Here is a 24,833-nt window from a genome sequence, read left to right on the forward strand (position 1 = left end):
AGTCATTGTCCTGTTGCATGGTTAAGTTTAGCTTTTGGACAGATGACCTTTCATTTGACTCCAGAATTCTTTGGTATACAGAGGCGTTCACAGTGGGAATGAGGTGTTTGTGTCATGTTGTGTGTGGTTTCTGCCAAACGCGGTGCTGTGAATTATGACCAAGCATTTCCACTTTGGTTCCAGAAGTCTTGTGGTTTGTTCAAATGTAACTTTGCAAACCTAAGTCTTTTAAAGTCTGAGATTCAACTCTTTTTTGAGCATCGCATTGAGATGAATTTGCTAGAATGTGTTCTTGGGAAGAATGGAAGCTGTCTTGTGTTTTTCACTTGTGGATAATGTTTCCCACTGTAGAAGGATGAACTTCAGACGGTGTGGAAATAGCCTTATAATCCTATCCAAATTAATGAGCAGCAATTGTTTTTCTATTATTGATGTCCCTCTTGGTAATATGTAATAACACATATTGTGTGTATTGTGATAATAACACACACCTAGACCTCCAAATTGCCCAAACGTCTGCTTTAATAGAGGTGTTCACACTTACAGTGATCTTTAAATCAAGTGTATTTGATTACCAGCACCTGCCTGCTATTCTTCCTCTTAATTCCTAGGGAAGCAGTAAGGGGGTGTACATTAGCCATTCATGTGGCTAACGTACACATGAGTGGGTGACTGAGTGGGTAGGTGATGTAAACTTTCACATCCTCATGTTAGATAAACACTAAACCCAGGATGCTGTTTCAGATTGAGAAATGCAGGTTGACTTTCATAATCTTTGTTTCGGTGACTCAGTGTGATGAGGCTGCTAGCCTTACAGCGTCACACAAAAAGTGAAGCTATGTGTGCGTCTCATCTGGGGGCTGCATGTGTCCCCAAAGCTGCAGAAATTAGAGACACCTTTTCTGTAACAGGCAGTCCTGTAGCAGAAATGATTGTGATTGTGCAGAGGTACATTTGACTACTTTGGTTGTACCTTAGTCCAGCTTTGCATATATCTTCATGAACACATATCCTTCGAGCAGGCTGCCTGCCTGCAAAGAGTGGAGCGAGCACAGAATCAAGTTTTGTCAGTTTACTGTAAATAGAAAGGCAGCACGGGCTTGTCTGTATTTTCATATCATTAGATTGTCTGGATAAAGATAGATTATTGTTAGACGATAGCAGTGACAGAAGTGTTATAGCCCCTGCTTTCTTTTCTTTCTATTCTGCAAGATCAGTGCTGTCTTTAGGGAACCGGTATCCTGGCACAAGGTCTCCTCTTCTCTTCCACTCATGTAATGTGAATTGATTTCTGATTTCTTTAATTATTTAGAGTAATGGAGATTTTCCAACTCTGATGCTGGTCACTCCTCACTGTTCTTAATCTTGCTGACGGAATAAGTTTGATGTGAAGCAGTAATTGAGGGGAGATATTTGTCTGGAACGCAGCGCCAAACCAGGACGGCGCCTCCACTGTGTTTTACAGATACAGATGTTGTATCAAACCAAAGGTCTGAAAATTGGATTCATTTAGTCCATTCCTTGTGTAATTTGGCATACCTCAGCCTCCTTTCCTGGTTCCTGTTCGTTAGAAATGGCTTATTGATATTTCTGATGTGGCTTCAGCAAACATTAGATGGATCAGTGGGTGCATCTCCCAGGTCCTGTGTCAGGTTCATCTCTTGAGTTGGTGATTTTTTTTTTTATTGTTGAACGATGATTAGGTCAGTTTTAAGTGGCTTATACAATAAAACAAATGTTCCTCTGAAAGTGGGGATTTGTAAAGAGTAGACTGAAAATAAGTGAAAAAACAGCTAATGACAAAAGAAAACTTTGAGAGACCTTTGGAAGGTCTGAAGAACTATTGCTGAAGCCCACTATTACAAGAATGAGGGGTGGCTCAAGACTTTCGCACAACACAGATAGACTTTATCTTAAAGATCTTAATGATTGTTATTTCCTAACACGATTCAAATTCCAATGATGCAGAAAGTAAAGATGCGAAAATAGTTTTTCGATTGTTCTTATGATAAAGCTCTGAAAGCTCAGTGCATACATCTGCTACAACCTTGTTCTGTTTACAGCTCATAACACCAGCAGATGCCTCTGCTTCGGCTACATGTGAATCTCTCGCCTTCCTCTGCTCCGTCTGAACATCAGTACAGCATCATGTCTCTGGATAGAATCAACTCATTTAGGAAAAGAGATTAGTTGATTCTGTTCTTGGCTGCATCGCACATGTATAAAGTCACTACCTCCTGGATGAGTTTGCACTGATCTACTTCCAGTTTTGGCCTTGTGGTGTGTCTTACAGGGCAGGACCTATGGGCATGAGGTATGCACAACTTTTTATGAACTGGAATCACTAAAAGCACATCTCTCAACTGCATCTCAGTCATGCAACAGGTTTTGAAATGCTGTTTGGCTATATCAGGGTCAATACTCAGCAATGGTGCTCTCATTTGTTTTGGAGATGGTTCAAAATGCCACTGTTCATTTCCCACGAAGTTAGTAACATGTTTTTTGACAATCATGCTGACGAGAGAGTATCTCAGCTCCTGTAAATAGATCGCAGGAGACGTGTAATTGGGTTAAATGGGTGGAAAGTGGGTAGTTAAAAGAGCGCATGGCAGGGGCGGAGCGTGGGGGTGGCTTACGGGGCTTAAGCCCGGGTTGTTTTGTCAGAAGCCCGGGGTATTTTGGAGTGTAATTTTTTCATAGTTAGATGCCTGGCTGACAACTGTATAAAACAAAAAGTACACACAATATTCGAAGCACATAGTGCACACTGTGGGAATTTACGACTGTGCGTGAATCCCCCCCTGATATTGGTATGATCCAAGCTCAGGCACTAAGCGACTGAGCGAGGGGGCGGGGCAGCTGCTGCCCGTGAGTGCGCTGTTGGAGAGACGGAGCCAGCCATACTAAGGAGAGCTTAAGTTTGACCAGGTACCAAAGCAAATCATTCGTACCGTACAAATAATGTAAATATGACGGTGCATCACGAAAGATTGATATGAAACTGATCACTTGACCAATATTACGTTACTTGCTCTTCAAGTGAATCAACAAATGGCAAAATGAAAAGCCGAACAAATGCTATTTTTTTAGAGAGTCTTAGCTTACGTGTGTTTATTTCATATTTTCAGTTCTTACCCTCCCTGACTAAATCGGTTTCAGTTATGTACTGAAACATAAGAATGGACATTCGAGGGTTCTTTCAAAGAAAAAACTCAGGTAAATGTTATTTTATATATTGTGCTTTGTATGTTGTTCAGTATATTTCTATGCAAAACAAGAGGGATTTCAGTACACAGCAGGATATTCACATTTGTAACCAGATATTTACATACACTTTAGGGAGAAAACATAAAACATTTTTACTGTACAACATCAATTTAGAGTAAATTTTTGTTTTAGATAAATATTGAAATATATTTTGAATTAGTTAAATTTCAGAATAAAGAGAGACAGAGCTATTTTTATCACTTTCATCAAATTTAGGAGTACATGTACACTAAATTTATTGTTAATTAATAAGAAAACTCCAGACGATTCCATTCTGAGCTGAAGAAGCTTCTGATAGGTTAGTAGAGTCCATGTGAGTAAATTGGTGGCACAGCTTTGGATGCATATAAGGCAAAACACAGAGCCTGTTTCTTTGACATGGGAAAATCAAGAGATATCAACCAAAACACCAGGAAAAGAACTGTGGAGCTCCATAAATGTGGCTCAAGTTTGAATACAATTTGGTGCCATTTGCAATTAAGAAATACAGATAGTTTCTCTCTTTACTCTTAAAGTTAACAAATATGTTTTTATATTTATCAATCTAAAAAAATAAACATTTAGTCTGATTTGATGTTACAATTAAAAAAGTGTTTTTATCTGAAGAGTAAATATCTGGTTTCAACTGTATATTTGATGATTGTCAGCACAAAGAGGGAGAGAGAGGAGAACGAGGACAGAACAGATGAACAAGAGCAGGTGAGACACACATGTTAGTCAAATGGTTGTTTACCAAAAGTATCACCGTATCATAGGTCCTCATGTATCTCGTACCTAGTGTTTCTTTTTAGGTTTGTTATTTTTCAAATTCTGTATTTATTAAGTTCTGCAGGCTTGTTTGCACAACAAGGCTAAATAATTATATAAACTTTTCTCAATCTAAATAGTGGACTTTGGTAGAATTAAAAAATAAGTGTAGTGCAGGTCTATGATGATTTTTAGTGCTATCATCTAGTTCTGATTCTGGTTCTGTCTTGGTTAAGTCCTCAGTAGTCCTGATTTTGAACTGTTGTAGTCCTGTTTTAATTCTGGATCAGTTCTGGGTCTGGTTGAATTGGGGTTTAGTCCTCGTGTCTTGATACAGCCCTGACCTTGTTCTGCCTTGCTGCTTAATTAAAAAACTAGTTTAAGGTGTCCTGCACATGTGATATATATTTTTCCCTATATGAAGTCATTCTTTTTTGAACAGAGCCTATTAATCTTTTAGTCATTTCTACACCCCCCCCCCCCCCAAAAAAAAAAAAAAAAATCCCACATGCATACTACTCTTTGGGCTAAGCCCCGGGTGTTTCAAATGTCTGGCTCCGCCTCTGGCGCATGGCACTTCTCACTTATTCAGTTTTGCCCAAATTAATAGCTGTCTCATTTTAATACGTGGTAGTAATTTCCAGTGAAGACTCATTTATGGCCATCTGTTCTAGTAAGTGTGTCTGTTGCCCTGTTTCACAGAGGGAACGCTACTTTGTGTTTTCCTTCAGTCTGTCTCTCTGTGGAAGTTGCTGGCCTTTTGCCTTTGTTTGCTCTAAGCCAGGTTGTGATAACTGTGGACGGCTTGGCACAGTTGGAGTTAGACCAAAACAAGTGGGATAAAAAAGATAGGAGAGGAAAAAAGCAGCTCACACAGGGTTAATTGGAAAGACGGTGTAATATGCTACTTATATTTCCTGTGGATTCTTATAGTCTAACTGATATGCCATATTCTTACTCCAAGTGCCTCTTTAGGCCTCTCAGTGAAGTACTGCTGTTATTGGCTGTCACTGCTGTCTGTCAGACCCTCCTGCTTAACGAAAGGTCTCTGCCAGTGCAAGCTGAGGGAGACTGAAGCGCTTTGTGTTCTTTGTGTGCTGCGTGTGTGCTTCTTTTAGGAGGAGGCTGGACCCTTTGATACAACAGCAACCTCAACGGCCAGCTCCTCCCTCTCACTGATGTTTTTGTCATGCAGCCTCCCCCACAGGAAGTGCAGCTTTCCCACCATCCAGGAATAATAGGGAAGCAGGCGGCTAGCAGAGCAGTGCAACATGAGCACATTTCCTCTGCCAGAGTCTGCCACGCAGGGCCGGAGAGGCTCTGCTGGAATGTGGCGAGCCATTGCATAAGTGTGTATGTGCAATGTGGCCTTTGTGTTTTCATCTCTCTCAACTCAGTACTTACAAACATGGTGATAGTCAGTATCTCCTGATATTGCCTCCTGTAGTCTTTTTTTCATTGGCTCTTGTTATATTGATGCTGTCTACTATGCATTTGTAGCCATAACAGTAATTTGGCAGCTGATTCTTCTTAAAGGGATGTTTTTGTTATGAGTGAGCTTTAATTTATCCTGCGGTCCAAATTATTTGAACTAGTTTAACAGTTACTTACTGTCAATTTAGATGATATATATGCAACTATTGCTTTTGAGAAGTTAGAAAAATCAATCATGTTTAATTCATTAATCATGTTTTTTGCTTAAAGTCTGCAAATTTGTAAGTATGTGCATTTTAAGCTTAATTCACTTCAACCAGGTACCCGTCTCTGGGTTACCTGTTTAAGATTGGCTATGTTTGAGTTTATGTGCTGCTAATCCTTCAGCAACACAAACTAACATGAAAAAGACCACTAAGTCCTACGTGAGACAACCATTTACTGACATGAACAAATATATCATTTAATGATTCGACTTATTCGACTGGGCAGCAAAGTGGTGGAGTAGTTAGCATCTTGTTGCACCTCAGAGCAAGAAAGTCTGGAGTTCATGGGACCGTTCTGTGTGGAGTTTGCATGTTCTCCATGTGCCTGTGTGGCTTCTCTGCAGATATTCCTCACACTGAGTTGTGTGTCAAGTTAACTCCTGTCTAAGGTGTATGCCACTTTTAACCCTATGGCAGCTGGAGGAGGCTCCACCACCTCCGTGACCCTGAATTGGATTGGAAGCAAATGGATGGATGAATGGATGGAGTGTATTTAGACCAGTTCAATTACAATACAATAATACGATAATAACTAGATAATTACTATGCTATTACATACCAAAGACTGAATTCTAAAACATGAACAGCATTGTTACTGCACTCTTCTGTACAGCTGTATAATTCTCTTGATGTTATTCTTTTCTTCATTTATTTTGCAGATGAAAGCAGCGGAAATGGTTCTTTATCTGAAAGGGCACCACTGCCAGGAAATACAGAAGTGAGTGCTGGTGTATCTGTGAGCATTTCAACACATTCCCTTTCTATCTAGCTAGCTAAAAAAAATTAAGACATTTTGGGAATGACAGTTAAAGGTTTATCACTTTTTTGCTAGTTGTATGAGAGGAGCTGGTCAGCTCAGAGCAACTATTTTTCAAAAGTAAACCGATGTGCACACAAAGCACTGGTTAATGTGCTATGCCTCCTTTGTTTAATACAATACATACTGGATGCATTGAAACGCTGCTAGTTGCTAACTTCATGATGATTCCTATCTCCCTACTAAATGTAAACAAGCATATATAAAAATATCTATTTCCATTAAGATTTCCATTAACAGTTAATTGAGCAGCCTTTTGTCTGTGTGTTATTTCCTTTGTAGTCAACTAAATTGTTTATGTCAGTGTTCACTGTATGTATGAGTAATTTTAAAATCTTAGATGACCCTTTGGTGACTCACCCCTCTGATTGATGACTCTGATGAGTCACAAGATAGCCATGTTATCACAGAGTGCCGCTCATTTCAGCAAGACTGAAATAAACTGTCTCTTTGGTTTTTCAGTGACATAATGAGGTCATTCCACAGATGCACTATGTATCTTAATAATACAAATGATGGTATATTTCTGATATGTGTGCATGAGGTTTCAGTGCATAACCATTGAACACTGAATCGCTATATTTTTAAAATTTTCTCATTAGGTCAAAAGATGTTTTATTAACCGTCCAAACAGGGTGTAGTTGACCAAGCTGTATTCCTCTGCCTCTGGTCTATATGTCCCTGCTTCTGCCAAATTATTTTTACCGCCCCATCTGATTTTTAGCACTGCATCTGAAATGATCCACAGTGCAAACAACACTTAAATCAGATGCTGTCTTTCACTTTCAGCACTGTGATCCTGTGACAGGTATGACACAAAGTAGGGGAGGGGAATGATCTGGAGTGCTTCTATTCTATTTTTTTTTTTATTAAACCACTAAGCACTGTTGTTTCAGAGTTAGCTAAATTACCTGGAGAAATCAACAGGAAACTCACAAGAAAATCCTAGAAATATTTCTACTTCGTGTGGAAAAAAATACTTGAAAAATACTGATTATCCCCTATTGTTAACATCTGAATTTCCTACAACTATGAGTTCTGCAATGCTGTATTTAAAATCGTTGAATTGCACTCAACAGGCCGCTGTCTATGAAGAAATGAAGTGCACTGCTTGCTGGCTTTGAAAGTAATGGTGCCGCTACTGTGATGGGCCGATAAAGAATAGCAGCCACACTCCTGAGTGAAAAGATCGAGCCTAACCTGAGAGTCATTCACATATGGTTCAGGATGCTGTAAAACACATAACTTGCATATATGTTAACTCTAAAAATCAGAAAACAGACTTTTTCTGCAGGATTGCAGAAAAAGTCTGTTTTCTAAGCCTAATATTGCTGCATTATTTTTAAACTGGCAGCATTTTGTGCAGTTGAAATTTAAGATTTTTTCATTTAAAACTGAGGTTAAATAGCAATAAGTGGAAATGTGATTTAATCTGGGATGTTAAACAGTTTGTCTCGACTGGGTCACCTGTGTTTAAAGCCATAATAAGACAGATAATGTCACAGAAAAATGTTGTAATATTATTTTAAAGGCTGTGGTTGTGTGATCTTGTTTAGCTGAAGTTATAATTAGTTTAGTTGTTATAAATGGGAAACTGACAGCAGTAATAAACACTAACAGGATTCAGACAATAAACCCTCTGTGGTTTTCTCCCCACAAATTGCACCCTGAATATAAGAAGCTGAGTCACACTCCTTTAGAGGAAAGTCTGTTAGTCAATGACAGCGTCTGATAAGAAAGAAAAAAAAAAAACCCTGGGTGGAGTGCAGCAAACTGCTCAGGCAACATGGCACTTCAAGTCCTAGTCAAGTCACTGTAATAGTATATAGTTCTTAAAGTCTGTTTTGTTTTTTTTAAACATTTCAATTCAAATGTATGTTACCTTTTTTATTTTGTTATTCTTTCATTGCAAGACGGGTCATGCAATCAATGACAGACAAAAATGATTAAAATAAACAAAAATGGAAAAGCAGCAAAGATTTAATATCATAATAAGAAATGAAGCCATATAAATGTGAAACATACTAATAGAACAACAAAGCTAATCCACAAAATGACATCATTTAAACTCAAGTTTTCCATGTAGTGTGTTTTGGGCATTAAATTAATTAACATTATTTTTAGACTTTATCTATAAACATTAAAAATATATATACAGGCAGTTCACACTAACTAGCTCAAAGTGGAGTTAAGACATGCTATTTCTCACTATTTTTATTGAATATCAGCTCAAATATCTCGTTTTGCTACCTACCATGCAGCACCAATTATTTCGAGATCCCAAGCTAAATTATTTAATGTATAGTACAAACTCAGATTGCCTTTATATGCAGAGAAAACTAACATACATTCAATTTCTTTTTTTGTTTAATGATCGTGCGTGCATGGATGCATGATAGATGAAATTAGAGTAGCTGAAAATAATGGTTATTGTTTATTTAAGCGTAAAGGTTTCTTATATACGGAAACAGTAAAGATGAATTTCTACATTAATGGAAAAGTATTTAATGTTAGAATTCTAAATGCATTCAGGTAATCAAATACTGAAATTTAAGTAACGATACAGACACGACACATTTTTCCTCTACCGTCCGCTATTTTTGTGTAATGTTAGGCTTTGATTGTGTAGCGTTCAGGCTTTGCAGTTAAATCTGGTTTCTTTACAGTCATCATTGTTGCCCTCTAAATGTTTCTAGTCAGAGAAAGTGTTTTTTTAAAAATGCTTTTCGGCTGAAGAGCCAGAACGGGTTGATGTCTCTGTAATCAGTGGTCTAAACTGCATATATCATCCTCAGACCCAGCAATTAATTTTTTTCCTATGTTGGGGACATGAGTTTACGATCACTTTGTCAAGCAGCATTTATGGAATCTGCATGACTTCTCTGACTTCATTTCAAAATGATGGAAATTTCAGCTTCCATATTTTATGGCCACAAGAGAGGTTAAGTAACACTGTTTGTTTTGGGGACTTTTTGCAGATATTATAATTCGATTGCATAAGAATTGTTTCTTCAATTTGAGAGTCTTAACTTTGAGTTAGTAGGATATCAAAATTGCACTTCCAAAAACTTACTTACTACTTCCAAAACTAAACTTCATTGTCCTCCGTAGTGGACACCAGGACTTACTGCCTCTTGTCATGTAGTCTTCAAATAGTCCTAAAATAGAGTGTATACTGATAACACACAGACTTGTTTTTCAACTTCTTACCTTTGAAAAATGCATATCAAACTTCTCTGCTGCTATATGATTATGGCACGGCTACCATGTTTTGCTAACTTTTGGAAATTTAGCAAAGCTCCGTGCTCCACCATTGCTGTAAAACAATGGCCAGTTGGAGTGAACAGAGATGACGCGACTTTCTATTCAGCAGCTCTGGTTTCAGCATGATTTAGATAACCTAAGATCTGAATTTACTAGCTCCTAGTTATAGCCGATTCAATAAGCTGAGACAGATGCTTCAAGAGTAAGCTGTCAGAGTAACAAATGATCTTGATGTTTCTGATAAGTGGGAAAACCATAATCAGAATGCTTTATTAATCCCAGTAAAGAACAGTAACTAACTAAACTAAATCAAATAATATAATCAATAAATATTATACAACAAAGTTATAAATAAATAATAATGCATCTAATAATAAATATCCCAGTATATTACACAAAATTAAATATATATAGATCACATTGTTATATTGACTTTGTAATTTTCTCTGCAGAGGATGTGATGTTAAGGATGTGCAACGATTGCAGTGCGCACGTGTGCATTAGATGGAGGATTGTACAGTGAGATAGTCACAGGCAGGAGTGATTTCCTGTGTCTCTGAGCGATGCATTTGGATAATCTCAGTCTCTCACTGAACGTGCTCCTGTGACTGACCTCACACCCACTCATGGAGTGGGTGTGAGCTATTGTCAAGCACTGTCTTTATCTTGGACAACATCCACCTCTCCGACACCACCTTTAAAGAGTTCATTTCCACCCCTACAACATTACAGGCTTTACGGATGAGTTTATTGGGTCTGTTGGCATCCAGGATCCTCAACCTGCTGCCCCAGCATGCAACAGCATAGAGTATGGCACTGACCACAACAGATTCATAGAAAATCCTGAGTATTGTTTGGATAAAGAAAAAAAGAATAGAATAAAGCCCTCTGGAAAGTGAGAACTCTCTTAAACAAAGTGGAACAAGGCTGCCATGGAAAGATTATTTCCTTCAAACATCTATCATATACAATACTTCTTATCCATAATGGACTTTTGAAGTTGTCATTTTAGCCCCTTCTCCAAATTTTGACACAAGGTGTTATGTCATCTGTATGATCTTTAAGTATGATTTCAGCTTAATGTCAAAATATTTTTTTCTTTGTGACTCAGGAGGGTATATTTCCTCTGTGCTTTTTATGTATCCAGTTGTATGAGTGCAAGCCTGAGTCAGTTTAATTTGTTTCTGTCTGTATCTGTCAAGGGTGGACGTATGTTTGGCTTCCCAATGTTTCAAAGCTAAAAGCTCTACTTTGTGGTTGTTTCTCCTGCAGACAGACAAACTAGACCCAAGCAGAGACACTGTGTTCTTTAGGGACGGAGTGCGAAGAATAGACTTTGTGTTGTCCTACGTAGATGACAAGGACGGAGAAAAGAAACAGGTAAGCGTAACAGAAAAGGGCCAAATTGTCATTACTTGCCTACTCAGCGTTTTAAAATGCTAGCAGACAATATTATTATGCAATTTCTAACTGGAACAGGAATCCATGCTGTAAAGAGGAAGTGAGAGTCAACCCCTTTTCTGTGAACATATGACATTTGTAAATGGAAACCCAGACTGTTAATCATGTGAGACATCCTATGAGCCAAGATATGAAGCAAGGCCAAGATGTGAAACCTCTATAAGACACTGTGCCTCCTCCTCATCATGTAACTTATTGAGATCATCTCAAGCAATGTGAGAATGGGGCTTTAAACATCCTAATAGCAGTGGGTCAACAACCCTCCAAAGAGAAGATCCTCTCAAGGGGTTAAATATCTTGAGTTCTCCCTCAGTTATTTAAGAAGTGAAGGTACACGAAATATCTTCGTGAGCCTTCATGAGTTGCCTTCCTTTCAAGCAGTGAAGAGGGAATAGTGTCATACAATTGCAAGCTATGACACATCCTTGTACCGGACGCACAGTCAGCACTAAATCAAGATTTCAGACACTTAACTGGTCATCATCAACTTTGCATTATTCATCACAGTCATCGCTGCGGTTCCATTATGGGAAGAAACTATGTTTGCATAGTTTATGTTTGCAGAAACTAATATACAGGCCTTGGAAAACTACTATATGTTGCATTGTGGATTTGGTGGGTATTGTAGAAGAAACAGATTAAACAGAGAAAGATAACATTGTGGATTGTTATATCGTGCCCTCGAAAGGGGCTCTTTTGGACACAGAAGCTGGATGGTGAACATAGCGGATCCAAACAGCCAGATACATCCTTCAGGAGACTTTAAAGGCCCAAAAACAAACCTTTAAAGAAGTGAATACCTGCAATATTTCGCTGTGTGCTTCTTTTGTACTCAGAAATTTGTTTTTACTGTCCCCAAGTGGTCAAAAAATTTCTTGGGGAAAAAAGTAGACGTGCAAACATCACATAGATACAAAGCTATTAAAGAAACAACAAGGGAGTGGTCACCTGAGGAGTGGAACAAGTTTAACATTGCCAGGCTTTGCTGGCTAATGCCATCTAGCTCTGTTTATGTACAAAATTGGGTTTTTACTCCAGTCAGAGACAATATCAGAGGAACTGATGAGAGTAATTCTGTGGAAATTATCACAAGTGCACAGAGTGGTAAAATAGGCCTAAATATATTAATATATTTCTACTACATTGGCACTACTGCTTATTTCTAATGTGAAAACTGCACTTTAGAGCTCTGAAACTTAAAACTGCATGCACTTAAAGATTACAGGTTGCTCAGTGTGTTTAGCTTTTACACTTTTCCTTAGCCTCCTAAAGGAGAATTGCTTAAGTTTGTCGCCAGATCAAAGTGGAATTAATTTTGTTAATTGAATATCTTCAGTGGTTAATATGGTGCAAATATAAATGGACAGTTTTCTCATTTGTGTTCTAGAAGCTTCAAAACAAAGCAATGTTTAAAAAAAAGGCCAAATCTAAAAATGTACACGACCTTCTGAATATAAATGAAAGGAAATTACTGTGACAGTGTGACACAAGGCTAGGCTTTACTCAGTAGCGTTTAGTCAGCTCTACTGATTATATTCTGAGTAGTCTTTAGCTCAAGAGGTAGAACAGGTCATCTGAGTGGAAGGTTGGTGGTTCAATCCCTGGCTGCTTCAGTCTGCATGCCAGATACTGAACCCCAATGTGCATTTACCAGGATGTGAATGTTACATTAGCACTCAGGTGTAGAAAAAAGTGCACGTTGTATGAAATGCTTTGAGTGCTCCAGTAGAGTCAATTTACCGTTTATGGAGCATATTCAAAGTATCTATATTACACTTACAGGATACGGTGTCAGAGAAAATGCAGCTTACTGAAACCTACAGTAATCTGGTCTGGAGCAGGTTATCTAATAGTTACTATGCTGATTTTCTTTTATAGTACACCCCTCTGAACACTTATTATGTCATGCTTAAGTTTACCACATAAGAGATCTGATTCACTATTTAATGGCAAATTCCAGTATTTTCTTTTAACAACCTCCAAACTCGAGACAAATGGCAGTAGACTGAGTCTTATCCCTTTTAAAAATACTTTCCTTAATCCTCCAGGAGGGACTTATCAGTGGGGTGCATACTCTCAGAGTATCACATACACCCACTGGATAACAAGGAAAACCACAAAGAGACACATGCTCCCACAACAAGTGGCATCTGTCTCATCTAATGTCCATGTGGCCTAGCATATATAAAAAAGACACAGAGCTCTAAGATCCAGGATAGCAGAGCACAGGAGCTGCGTCTGGATACAGGGCCAGTGCTGCTCAGTTGCATTTCAGGGAGAAAAATCACTGATGCAGTGACATAGAGCACACTGGATCCCCAAGGAAGTGTTATAAATACCCTTGCACTCCGAGGAGAAGATGTTTACATTTTCACTCTCACAGCCCTCACGGATAAGATTGTACGAGATCAAACATTCATATGTAGGTATGATCTTGGTAATACAGTTTTTTGTTAACTTTGCTGAAATGTATTCACTCAATCAAATGCAAATGTTTTGTCATTTGCTAGGGTACCCTCATGTTAACCACACCTGGCACCACAGGGCGTATAGGGGTGCGTGATGTATAAATATGGGCATGTTCACCTCTGTTCTAAAAGTTTGATCTGACCAAGATGATGCTGGATGTTGAATAGCAAAACGACAACGTTCAAGCTCACGTGGGTTTTAGCAGACGTTAGAAAACCAGACATGGTACACTTTCATGATGGCATCTGAAATGTTCTGCATGAGTTTCCAAACATCCAACACAAACATGACACTTTTTGTCATTTGCTTTAAGAGGCTTGCCAAGATTTCAACTTTAACCACATTTTTGTATCTGTCATTTGAATACACTGAATATATACATAAGCTATTTTTTATAGCTCACTGTTGTCATGTTTTATTTTGATTCATTCAAAGTGTATCAAATAAAGGTACATTTTTATATTTTTAAATGTTTTGTTATGTGGCCATCCCTCCCTACATTAAGGAGTGAAGGTCACTTTTGTGCTTCTGTAGCAGACATGTGGGCAGTTGTGCTGTCAGTTACTGACATGCTCAGTGCCTGTTGTTGATTAAGATGTCAACTTTTCCCTGAATAAGTTGCTGGTGCTTTACCAGTTTTAATCCGAAACCCGTGCCTGTAGGCCTTCATACCTTCATTTGGGAAAACTGTAAAGGTTTGAGTCGTAAATACTCATAAATAAATAGGAAAAGGCTTTGGCTGAATGTCCCTGTCATGGATCCGTAAAAAGGAAAACAGGCATGAGTCTGTTGAGCGCCAATGTTTTTGGTTTGTGTGTTTATCCACAGGAGAGAAGGAGGGCGTTTGAAGCCAACCTGGAGAAAAGAGGACTGGAACTGGAGACAGAAGACAAATCGGTAAGAAATTCAACTGTGTAGTTCAAGCGCCACCTAGTGGACAGTGTGCTAAGGCACACCTGAGTCCAGATATAATTGTCTTAAAGGGATGGCTAAGTGTTTGACAATGCCATGATTATTGCCTCAAAAATCCTAACAAAGATGCTTCCTTTAAGTGTTCCTTATTTTTCCACCAGGACTCCAAGGACCAAAAGACCTATTTCCTAAAGATCCACGCTCCAAGGGATGTACTGGCCACCTACGCTGATGTCTTGAAGATTAAAGTTCCCTTCAAGAAGAGTGACATTCCTCAAAGTCAGGATGTCGCTCTGGAGTGGCTCACGCAGCCTTTTCGACTGCCGGGCAACATCATGCACCCAGAACCGGACTATTTCACCTACCACTTCGACAAGACCAAGACTGACTTCTTCCTCATCGGGGACAAAGACACTTTCTTCCCACCATCCACAAGAAATAGAATTGTTAGTATTTCAAAGATATATTTTAAATCTCTTAATGATTTTGTTTTTTATTAATTAAGATCCTTTTATGGGTTTTACCCCAATGACCACAAAAGTGTTTTGTATCAGTCAGGCAAAACGTAAAATGCATTTGGCTGAAAGGGTAAATCCAAATCCTTTAATCTTCTGTTAAACCTCCTTCTCGTTGGTAGGTGTTCTACATCCTGTCTCGTTGTGCGTACTACAAAGAGGGGCAGAAAGATAGAGAAAAGACGGGAATCAAGCGATTACTCAGCAATGGGACCTACACGGCGGCCTTCCCCCTTCATGATGTAAGACACGTTGCCAACTTCAAAGTGTGTTTTGTTCAGCGGGTCCTGTTTTGACATTGTGTCTTTCGCTTTCAGTGTCGGTACTGGAAAAAGGGCAGAAATGCAGAGGAGCGTTACAACCTGTACAAGCACTGGGCCAGGTTTCTCTGCTTTTATAAAGAGCAGCCCCTCAACCTCATCAAGTAAACAAACACACGTCCCATATCATCTTACGTCTAAAATTTCCATTTGTCTTGATGTTAAACTCTTCATTTGCTTGCAGGAAGTACTACGGAGAAAAGATCGGGATCTACTTTGCCTGGTTGGGTTTCTACACAGAGATGCTCTTTTTGGCAGCTGTTGTGGGCCTTATATGTTTCATCTATGGAGTGCTCAGTTATGATGACAACATAACAAGGTTAGTGCCACCAGGGGGCATCGCAGCTGTTTGGACAAACCTAAGTAAACAATTTACTTCATCTACTTTATACAGGAAGAAGTCTTTTTATTACTGTAAGTACACCTGGCTAAAAATAAGCTTATCTGATGTTGCAGTAAATCCTGCTTCCTGTGAAGGTTATAGTTTTTTTTTCTTTTGTTTTGCTTAAATTATTTTAGAAAGAGACTAATTACACTTTGCAGTCAATTAAAGCAAAGTTATATTTTGTCTGTTATATGTAGTCTATATTGAGCAGAGTAGGCTAGTTAACATACACAGCGCTCTCTATAATGTAGAAGGTCATCAGCACCACAAACTGCAACCTTCCAAATAATAATAGCTCTCAGACTGTTTACTGTAAATCATAACAATAAAACTTTTCATGATCTGACATTTTAGCTGACTGCAATAGTTCAGGCTAGGGGAGACCATTAAACTGCCATTTAAGTGTATGTAATTGTTGACCACAGGCAGAGAGGTGGTACAGTGAAAAGGTCCTGGCTTCAAATCCATCCTTTCTCTGCGGGTATTCTGGCTTCCTCCCACAGTGCAAGGACATGCATTTAGTGGGGTTAGGTTAACTGGTGATTCTAAAATGCCAATAGGTATGATTGTGTGTGTGTTAACCCTGCGGAGCTGGTGAACTTTCCAAGGTGTACCCCGGCTCTCACCCTGTACTAGCTGGGATGGGCTCCAGCTGCCCTGCAACCCTGAACTGGATAAGAGGAGGAGAATAGATGGATAATTGCTGACCGGTGAAAACTAAAACCAGCAGGCATATTGTATAATAAGAACCTGTGCTCTTTAAGGAAGGCACACTGATATTTTTTCTCACATTCACCAACAAGGGGGCTGGTGGAGTCAGTGATGGACTACTTGTTTCACCTGTTTAACAGTCATAAAGTGTGTGCTGGGATTAATGTCAGGGCTCTGTGCAGGACTTTCAAACTGGTTAATTTCTATATAAACTATGTGGACAAAAGTATTGGGCCACACCGCTTCACCTGTGAATTCAAGCGTTTACAGTCCCATTACTATAAATATATACAGTGGGGCAAAAAAGTATTTAGTCAGCCACCGATTGTGCAAGTTCCCCCACCTAAAATGATGACAGAGGTCAGTAATTTGCACCAGAGGTACACTTCAACTGTGAGAGACAGAATGTGAAAAAAAAAAATCCATGAATCCACATGGTAGGATTTGTAAAGAATTTATTCGTAAATCAGGGTGGAAAATAAGTATTTGGTCAATAACAAAAATACAACTCAATACTTTGTAACATAACCTTTGTTGGCAATAACAGAGGTCAAACGTTTACTATAGGTCTTTACCAGGTTTGCACACACAGTAGCTGGTATTTTGGCCCATTCCTCCATGCAGATCTTCTCGAGAGCAGTGATGTTTTGGGGCTGTCGCCAAGCAACACGGACTTTCAACTCCGCCACAGATTTTCTATGGGGTTGAGGTCTGGAGACTGGCTAGGCCACTCCAGGACTTTCAAATGCTTCTTACGGAGCCACTCCTTTGTTGCCCGGGCCGTGTGTTTTGGATCATTGTCATGTTGGAAGACCCAGCCTCGTTTCATCTTCAAAGTTCTCACTGATGGAAGGAGGTTTTGGCTGAAAATCTCACGATACATGGCCCCATTCATTCTGTCCTTAACACGGATCAGTCGTCCTGTCCCCTTGGCAGAAAAACAGCCCCATAGCATGATGTTTCCACTCCCATGCTTCACAGTAGGTATGGTGTTCTTGGGATGCAACTCAGTATTCTTCTTCCTCCAAACACGACGAGTTGAGTTTATACCAAAAAGTTCTACTTTGGTTTCATCTGACCACATGACATTCTCCCAATCCTCTGCTGTATCATCCATGTGCTCTCTGGCAAACTTCAGACGGGCCTGGACATGCACTGGCTTCAGCAGCGGAACACGTCTGGCACTGCGGGATTTGATTCCCTGCCGTTGTAGTGTGTTACTGATGGTGACCTTTGTTACTTTGGTCCCAGCTCTCTGCAGGTCATTCACCAGGTCCCCCCGTGTGGTTCTGGGATCTTTGCTCACCGTTCTCATGATCATTTTGACCCCACGGGATGAGATCTTGCGTGGAGCCCCAGATCGAGGGAGATTATCAGTGGTCTTGTATGTCTTCCATTTTCTGATGATTGCTCCCACAGTTGATTTTTTCACACCAAGCTGCTTGCCTATTGTAGATTCACTCTTCCCAGTCTGGTGCAGGTCTACAATACTTTTCCTGGTGTCCTTCGAAAGCTCTTTGGTCTTGGCCATGGCGGAGTTTGGAGTCTGACTGTTTGAGGCTGTGGACAGGTGTCTTTTATACAGATGATGAGTTCAAACAGGTGCCATTCACACAGGTAACGAGTGGGGGACAGAAAAGCTTCTTACAGAAGACGTTACAGGTCTGTGAGAGCCAGAGATTTTCCTTGTTTGAGGTGACCAAATACTTGGGGTGGCTGTAGCTCAGGTGGCAGAGAAGGTCAGCCACTAATCAGAAGGTCGGTGGTTCGATCCCAGGCTGCACCCTGGCTGCATGCCAAATATCCTTGGGCAAGATACTAACCCCGTGTTTGCCTACTGGTGGTGGTCAGAGGGCCCGGTGGCGCCTGTGTCCGGCAGCCTCGCCTCTGTCAGTGCGCCCCAGGGCAGCTGTGGCTACAATGTAGCTTGCTATCGCCAGTGTGTGAATGTGTGTGTGAATGGGTGAATGACTGAATGTAGTGTAAAGCGCTTTGGGGTCCTATGGACTAGAAAAGCGCTATACAAATGCAGGCCATTTACCATTTATTTTCCACCCTGATTTACGAATAAATTCTTTACAAATCCTACCATGTGGATTCATGGATTTTTTTTTTCACATTCTGTCTCTCACAGTTGAAGTGTACCTCTGGTGCAAATTACTGACCTCTGTCATCATTTTAAGTGGGGGAACTTGCACAATCGGTGGCTGACTAAATACTTTTTTGCCCCACTGTATAATATATATAAATATAAAACCAAGCACCAAGCTATGCAGACTGTAGCTGTTGTGTTTGTGCTCTTTTCTTTGTCACCAGTGTTTACATCCTATCACACTCTTGTCACAGATAGAAAGACACTTTTTCAATCCATTTAAAAACCAAATAAAATATAAAGGTTCTAGACTTCCTGCTCAGCCCTCTGCCTCACACCTCCTCCAGTGCACTTTGGGTCAGATTCAGGGTCTTCAGCTGGTAACCTGTCACTAATGTTTCACCCTGTACCCTGTACATCTCCAGGTGAGGCGGCAATTGGCTACATCAGGATATCCCTCTGCCACCCCCTGCATCTGACCCTCCTCTGTAGCCACAAACAGTAGCTCATTTCCTCCACTTCTTCGGCTAGTTCCTTGACAGACCTCTGCAGGCTTGCGCCTCTTGTCCCTGTAGTTGGTGGAGCTGGATCACCGAACTGTTCACAAAAAAACCCTGCACACCCAATTTTAAGTGGATAAATGGAGGCTGCCCAGCCTGCAGTTCACTGCCAGATCCGAGCACTTGAGCCACTTTAGGTCATGTGCCGCTACTATGCCCTCTAGGTCTAGAATGGACGAACAACACACGAGGCCAGAGGAAACCGTGAATGTGCTTTAGAGCGATGAAATGTCCCTTTAATGCTTATACTATGGCAAAATACCCTTTTTAGACAATATTATATACAGACACTTTGAATATTATTGAATTGCCTTCTACTGTGTGTACTGTATGTTCATCTGTGGGTTTCTTTATTTTGTTTTATTTTTAGCAAAGAAATATGTGACCCTAAAATAGGAGGCAGTATCATGATGTGTCCTCTTTGCGATAAAAACTGCACTTTCTGGAGGCTCGACTCAACGTGTCTCTCATCCTGGGTAATTATTCCATTTCATATATTAGCTGGTCGCGTTATTATAATTTCATTTACACATATGTTACATTGTATCAATTTATTTAAATCAATGCGGTTTATGTAATCAGTGAAAAAAGGTCAACTATTATTGCATAGACTAAAATGTTTTAGATTGACCACATTTAATCATACAGCTACATACTGAGTAACCAGCATGTTACCCTGTTTGTTCCCAGCATGTGATCTCTTGTGCTTGTCTGAGGAACCTATACTTTTCCATATTCTCTCTTCCAGCAATCCCATCTGTTTGATAATGAGGCAACCGTGTTCTTTGCCATGTTTATGGGGATCTGGGGTAAGTGTCAGTCTGTGCCGCTCTTGCTGTTTTTGACTTCTGTAGGAGATCCAACGAAACCCCCTCCTGTTGGCCAGATTTTCCCAGTTAAAGCCCTTTCACACGAAAAGAGCGTCCAACTTTGCCTAAACTGCTCCAGTCCGGGAAGATTTGCTGGCACAATTATGCTGTTATGCCAAAGCAGCGGGGCTGTTTGTAGGTAGCATAGCATAAAATGCAGCATAAAGCCAAATGGATGTGAGAGTTATGAGAGTTTTGATCGATCTTGACCAGTTATGGTTTTTAAAAAATGCCGTGTCTTTTTCTTGACTTTGACAGTAACTCTGTTTTTGGAGTTCTGGAAGCGGCGCCAGGCCCGGCTGGAGTACGAGTGGGACTTGGTGGACTTTGAAGAGGAACAGCAAGAGCTTCAAACTCGGCCTGAGTTTGAGATCAAATGCACTAACAGGAGACTCAACAAGATCACACAGGTGCTTTTCAAACTATTAAAGTTATAATAGGCAAAAAGCTTGGACCTAAAGGAAAAAATGGGAATTACAGTGAGTACAAAGAGTGCTCCTCTCTCTGTTTTAAGGCTCCCCTTCCCAGGATTTAAACCTCATTCTCACAGGTTAAAGCCCTCATTGCATTTTGCACCCATTTCCCTCTTCCTGCTCCTTTACACTGCCAAACCTCCTGCCTCCCACTCGGCTTTCTAAAGCTGGAAAAACAGATATTGCAGTTAAATTTGCTGAAAAGGTTATTTGGTATTTTTCTGTCTGTCTGAGCTTTAAATAACAACGATTTATCTTTCAGGAAATGGAGCCATATCTCCCCCTCCACACCAGGTGTGCTCGCTACTGCCTCTCTGGAGCCACTGTTACATTCTGGGTAAGCGATTATTCAGCTGAAGTGCATGTGTGTGTGATTTTATAACTAGTCACAGCTTTATAAATCATGTGTGTTCTCTCCACAGATTTCTTTGATTCTGGCCTGTATTACTGGGGTCATAGCATATAGGTTGGCTGTCTATGCATCCTTCGCAAGTATCATTGGCAACCATAAAGGAGAGTCCGGCAACCATAAAAACAAGACCCTGCTAGTCGGCGGATTGATCACCCCACAGCTGGCGACTTCTGTCACCGCTTCCTGCATCAATTTTGTCATCATCATGATCCTTAACTTCTTTTATGAGAAGGTGGCCATCTGGATCACTGATATGGGTACTGGGATTTAATTGGGCAAACAGGATTTAGAAAATACAATAAAACTGATGATTTACTATCTGATCTGCTAACTGATGATGCTTTGCTTCCTGCAGAAATACCAAAAACTCACCTGGAATATGAGAACAGGTTGATTACGAAGATGTTCATGTTCCAGTTTGTCAACTACTACTCCTCCTGCTTCTATGTGGCCTTCTTCAAAGGCAAATTTGTGGGTTACCCGGGTAACTACACATACATGTTTGGCAAATGGAAGAAATTTAGGAATGAGGAGGTGAGTTTTAAAAGACAGCATTTAAGCATTGTTTCTTTTTTTCTAAACTGAGACGTATTTCTTTAAGCAGACATCCTCATAAATACAAGAAATGTGACAGAAAAGCCTGTCTCTTGCTGTCCTAGTGTGACCCCGGAGGCTGCCTGATAGAGCTGACCACACAGCTGTTGATCGTCATGGCGGGGAAACAGTTATGGGGGAACATTCAAGAAGCTCTGCTGCCGTGAGTACCGTCAAATGTTTGTCTTATTTGGCCGAACAATAAGCCACAATCTGTGAAACCATCATCAGCTCCAAAGTCTGGAAAAAAGTCAGAGATTTACATGAAACCACAAAGATAATACATTAACTATCTATGGCGTAAAGTTTAGTTAAAAATATTTTACCCTACCCTTAGAAAGAAATGTCCAAGAGTAAAAAATGTAACTTCAATTTCAGCAAATATGAAGTTAATTTTCATATAAACATTTAATCCAACAACCAAATAACTGTGTGTTAAAGTCCTCTCCAACCTCCTGACGCACACACACACACACACATGTAGACACAGCATCATTTACATATACACACTATTGCTTACCCACACACATCACAGTTAAGTGTATGACACTTAACATGCCACATTCACACAAGCACTGACTCTAAACTGAGTGCTGTCTGAATGCTCTCTTCACACACATTCATACTCCGATGGATGCATCAGAGAGCAACTTGGGGTTAGTGTCTTGCCCAAGGATACTTGGCATGCAGACTAGAGGAGCCAGCGATTGAACCACCAACCTTCCGATCAGTAGGTGACCTGCTCTACCTCCTGAGCTACAGTCACCCCACTCCTAAGGACCCGAGTCCCTGCTTTAACACACCTAATTAAAGTGATTCGCGTATTAAACGCCTGATAACAAGATGATCACTTGAATTAAGTGTGCTGTAGCAGGAAAGCACCTAAAAACCTAAACAAGTATCCACAAGGATCGGCATCTAGAAGCACTAGCAAAAATTGTCAAACCAGGGCCTAACATTGGGGGTGGAGCCTATCCCAGCTGTCATAGGGCAAGAGGCCAGGTACACCCAAACCCCTCCATTTAACGCACGGAGCCACCACATCCAGTTCCCATTGTGAATTTGACTGTATTGCTCTTTGTATTGCCTCACCTTACCTGATTAGGTAGAAAAATGCCTTGCTTGTTGACAGTCTTCCATCATACAGTAAATTTTCTAAAGCCTGAAAACAAAGCCCAGAGGCAGTTGGGAGAGTTTCCTCTCTTGAATTACATTAAACTGAAAAGCTGTCGTGCATTTTTTGTCCAGCCATGCTAAAAGAATTTCTGCCTATTGCAGCTTAAAAGTGTAAGTGAAGATCATTAGCTGGATTTTAAGTGCCTGGCGCATAAATGAAAGCGACTTAACAGAAAACAGTATTTATAAAAAACTAAAAAAAATCACACTTTTTACATGAACCCATGACAAAATGAAACCTTCTTGAACCTTTGAAATTGCTACAAAACAAGCAGGGACTTTAGAGGTGCTGAGGTGGTGTCTTAAACTCCCAGAGGAGAACTGCATCTTAAAATCTGCAGCTTGACGTCACCATTCTTGCTCTGAAAATCTCGTTGTGGAAAGCTCCACCATATTTTTTCCATATTTTTTTTGCTAGGTTGATGCGTAACTGGTGGAGCAGCAGAAAGGGACGTCACAACCCCGAGAACCATTACAGTCGATGGGAGCAGGATCATGTTCTGCAGAACTTCAGCCAGCTGGGCCTGTTCTACGAGTACCTAGAGATGGGTGAGATGCTTCACTAGTCTCTCTGATAAATTCAAATATCAATTAAAAAGTCACATTAAACAGGAAATGTTTAACTTGTCCTGACTGCTTTCCCTGTAATTCCAGTGATCCAGTTTGGCTTCATCACTCTCTTTGTGGCCTCTTTCCCCTTGGCCCCCCTTTTGGCCCTGTTCAACAACATCCTGGAAATCAGGGTGGACGCCTGGAAGTTCACCACCCAGTTTAGGCGACCAGTGGCATCCAAGGCTCGAAACATCGGAGCATGGCAGGAGATCCTAAATTCAGTGGCCATCTTGTCTGTTGTTACCAATGTGAGTTTTTTTTCCCCTTTCATCGCATTTAAAATGAGGTTAAACTTCATGAGATAGTGCTTACGTATCAGCCTGGAAATAAGCTTCAGAAACAACTTTTTGTGGTCCCTTTTCTTCCAGGCTTTCATCATGGCCTTCACCTCAGACATGATCCCCCGTATGGTGTACCTGTATGCCTACAGCAACAGTACCAGCATGAAGGGCTACATCAACAGCAGCCTGTCAGAATACAGAATACCGATACGACCACAAAATATGACTGAGGACAACTGGTTTCGTCACTTCAATACGACCTGCAGGTATTAGAGCTGAAAGAAGCTCTTTAGATATTTTCAGCATATTTAAAGCATTAATAAATATCCTTTACAAAATATTGGTAGAATGAGTTAACCAATGAAAGTCATTGCAAGACTCTGCAGTTCGTGCCTGTCAATGGAGTGTTTTAGGATCTTTCATCTGAGATTCAGGCTCACTAATCTTACAGTGTTGTTTCCAGCTGCTACATGCAGCAATTGGTGGTGAAAAGGCTTTCGTGAGGCAAAAATCAGAGTAAATATTTGGCATTCTCACTGACTGTAGATGAGTACTAATGTTGTGTTTACATGTTAGCAAACATAACTTTTATGAAAGGCATTTCATCAAACTTGTCAGTTAGGTTCAAATTACTGTTTGCATAGATCTACGTACTTTTCAGTTTATTCATGTTTCTGTCTGTTATGGGAGCCTTATTGTACACTCACTGGTAACTTCATTAGGCACACACTGCTAGCAGCATATTGAACCCTCTTTCGACTTAAGAATTGCCTTATTTCTTCATGGTTGGCTGGAAAAGTTCCTCAGAGATGTTGGTTCACATTGACATGACAGCTTCTGTAGCCCATTCACTTCAATTTATAAGGTTCTTCTGCAAGCATTGGTGGTGTATCGAGTGGTTATTTGAGTTAGTTTCCCCCAGAGATGTCAAACACTGGATATTTTCTCATTTTCAGACCATTCTCTGCAAACCCTTGAAATTTTTGCATGTGACGCCGCTCTCTTGTTGGTCTGTACAGATACCGTGACTACCGGCACCCTCCAGGCCACAAGAACGAGTACACTCACACCATGCAGTTCTGGCACATCCTGGCAGCCAAAATGGCCTTCATTATTATCATGGAAGTAAGACAAAATACACTTTTCCCTCACACGTTCCTCACTCGTAAAAATAAATAAATAAATAATAACCTGAA

At 40.2% G+C, this 24,833-nt stretch overlaps 1 protein-coding gene across 1 annotated transcript in view; it reads left to right on the top strand.

The window, feature by feature from the left end:
- LOC146678733 (anoctamin-5-like) overlaps window positions 1–24,833 on the top strand; it is a 33,183-nt gene that overhangs the window by 6,075 nt on the left and 2,275 nt on the right. Inside the window, exons 2-19 of the mRNA XM_085402709.1 lie at window positions 6,374–6,432; window positions 11,068–11,175; window positions 14,554–14,622; window positions 14,799–15,083; window positions 15,275–15,394; window positions 15,470–15,576; window positions 15,657–15,791; window positions 19,591–19,696; window positions 19,969–20,029; window positions 20,348–20,499; window positions 20,825–20,899; window positions 20,985–21,231; window positions 21,330–21,508; window positions 21,634–21,731; window positions 23,163–23,293; window positions 23,399–23,604; window positions 23,725–23,903; window positions 24,657–24,762. Coding sequence (XP_085258835.1) covers window positions 6,374–6,432; window positions 11,068–11,175; window positions 14,554–14,622; window positions 14,799–15,083; window positions 15,275–15,394; window positions 15,470–15,576; window positions 15,657–15,791; window positions 19,591–19,696; window positions 19,969–20,029; window positions 20,348–20,499; window positions 20,825–20,899; window positions 20,985–21,231; window positions 21,330–21,508; window positions 21,634–21,731; window positions 23,163–23,293; window positions 23,399–23,604; window positions 23,725–23,903; window positions 24,657–24,762 — 2,423 coding nt within the window. The remainder of the gene's footprint in view (window positions 1–6,373; window positions 6,433–11,067; window positions 11,176–14,553; window positions 14,623–14,798; window positions 15,084–15,274; window positions 15,395–15,469; window positions 15,577–15,656; window positions 15,792–19,590; window positions 19,697–19,968; window positions 20,030–20,347; window positions 20,500–20,824; window positions 20,900–20,984; window positions 21,232–21,329; window positions 21,509–21,633; window positions 21,732–23,162; window positions 23,294–23,398; window positions 23,605–23,724; window positions 23,904–24,656; window positions 24,763–24,833) is intronic.

The sequence above is a fragment of the Rhamphochromis longiceps genome, linkage group LG1, assembly GCF_057381845.1.
Source record: "Rhamphochromis longiceps isolate RC_006_pf linkage group LG1, R_longiceps_female_GT1.1, whole genome shotgun sequence".
Lineage (NCBI taxonomy): Eukaryota > Metazoa > Chordata > Actinopteri > Cichliformes > Cichlidae > Rhamphochromis > Rhamphochromis longiceps.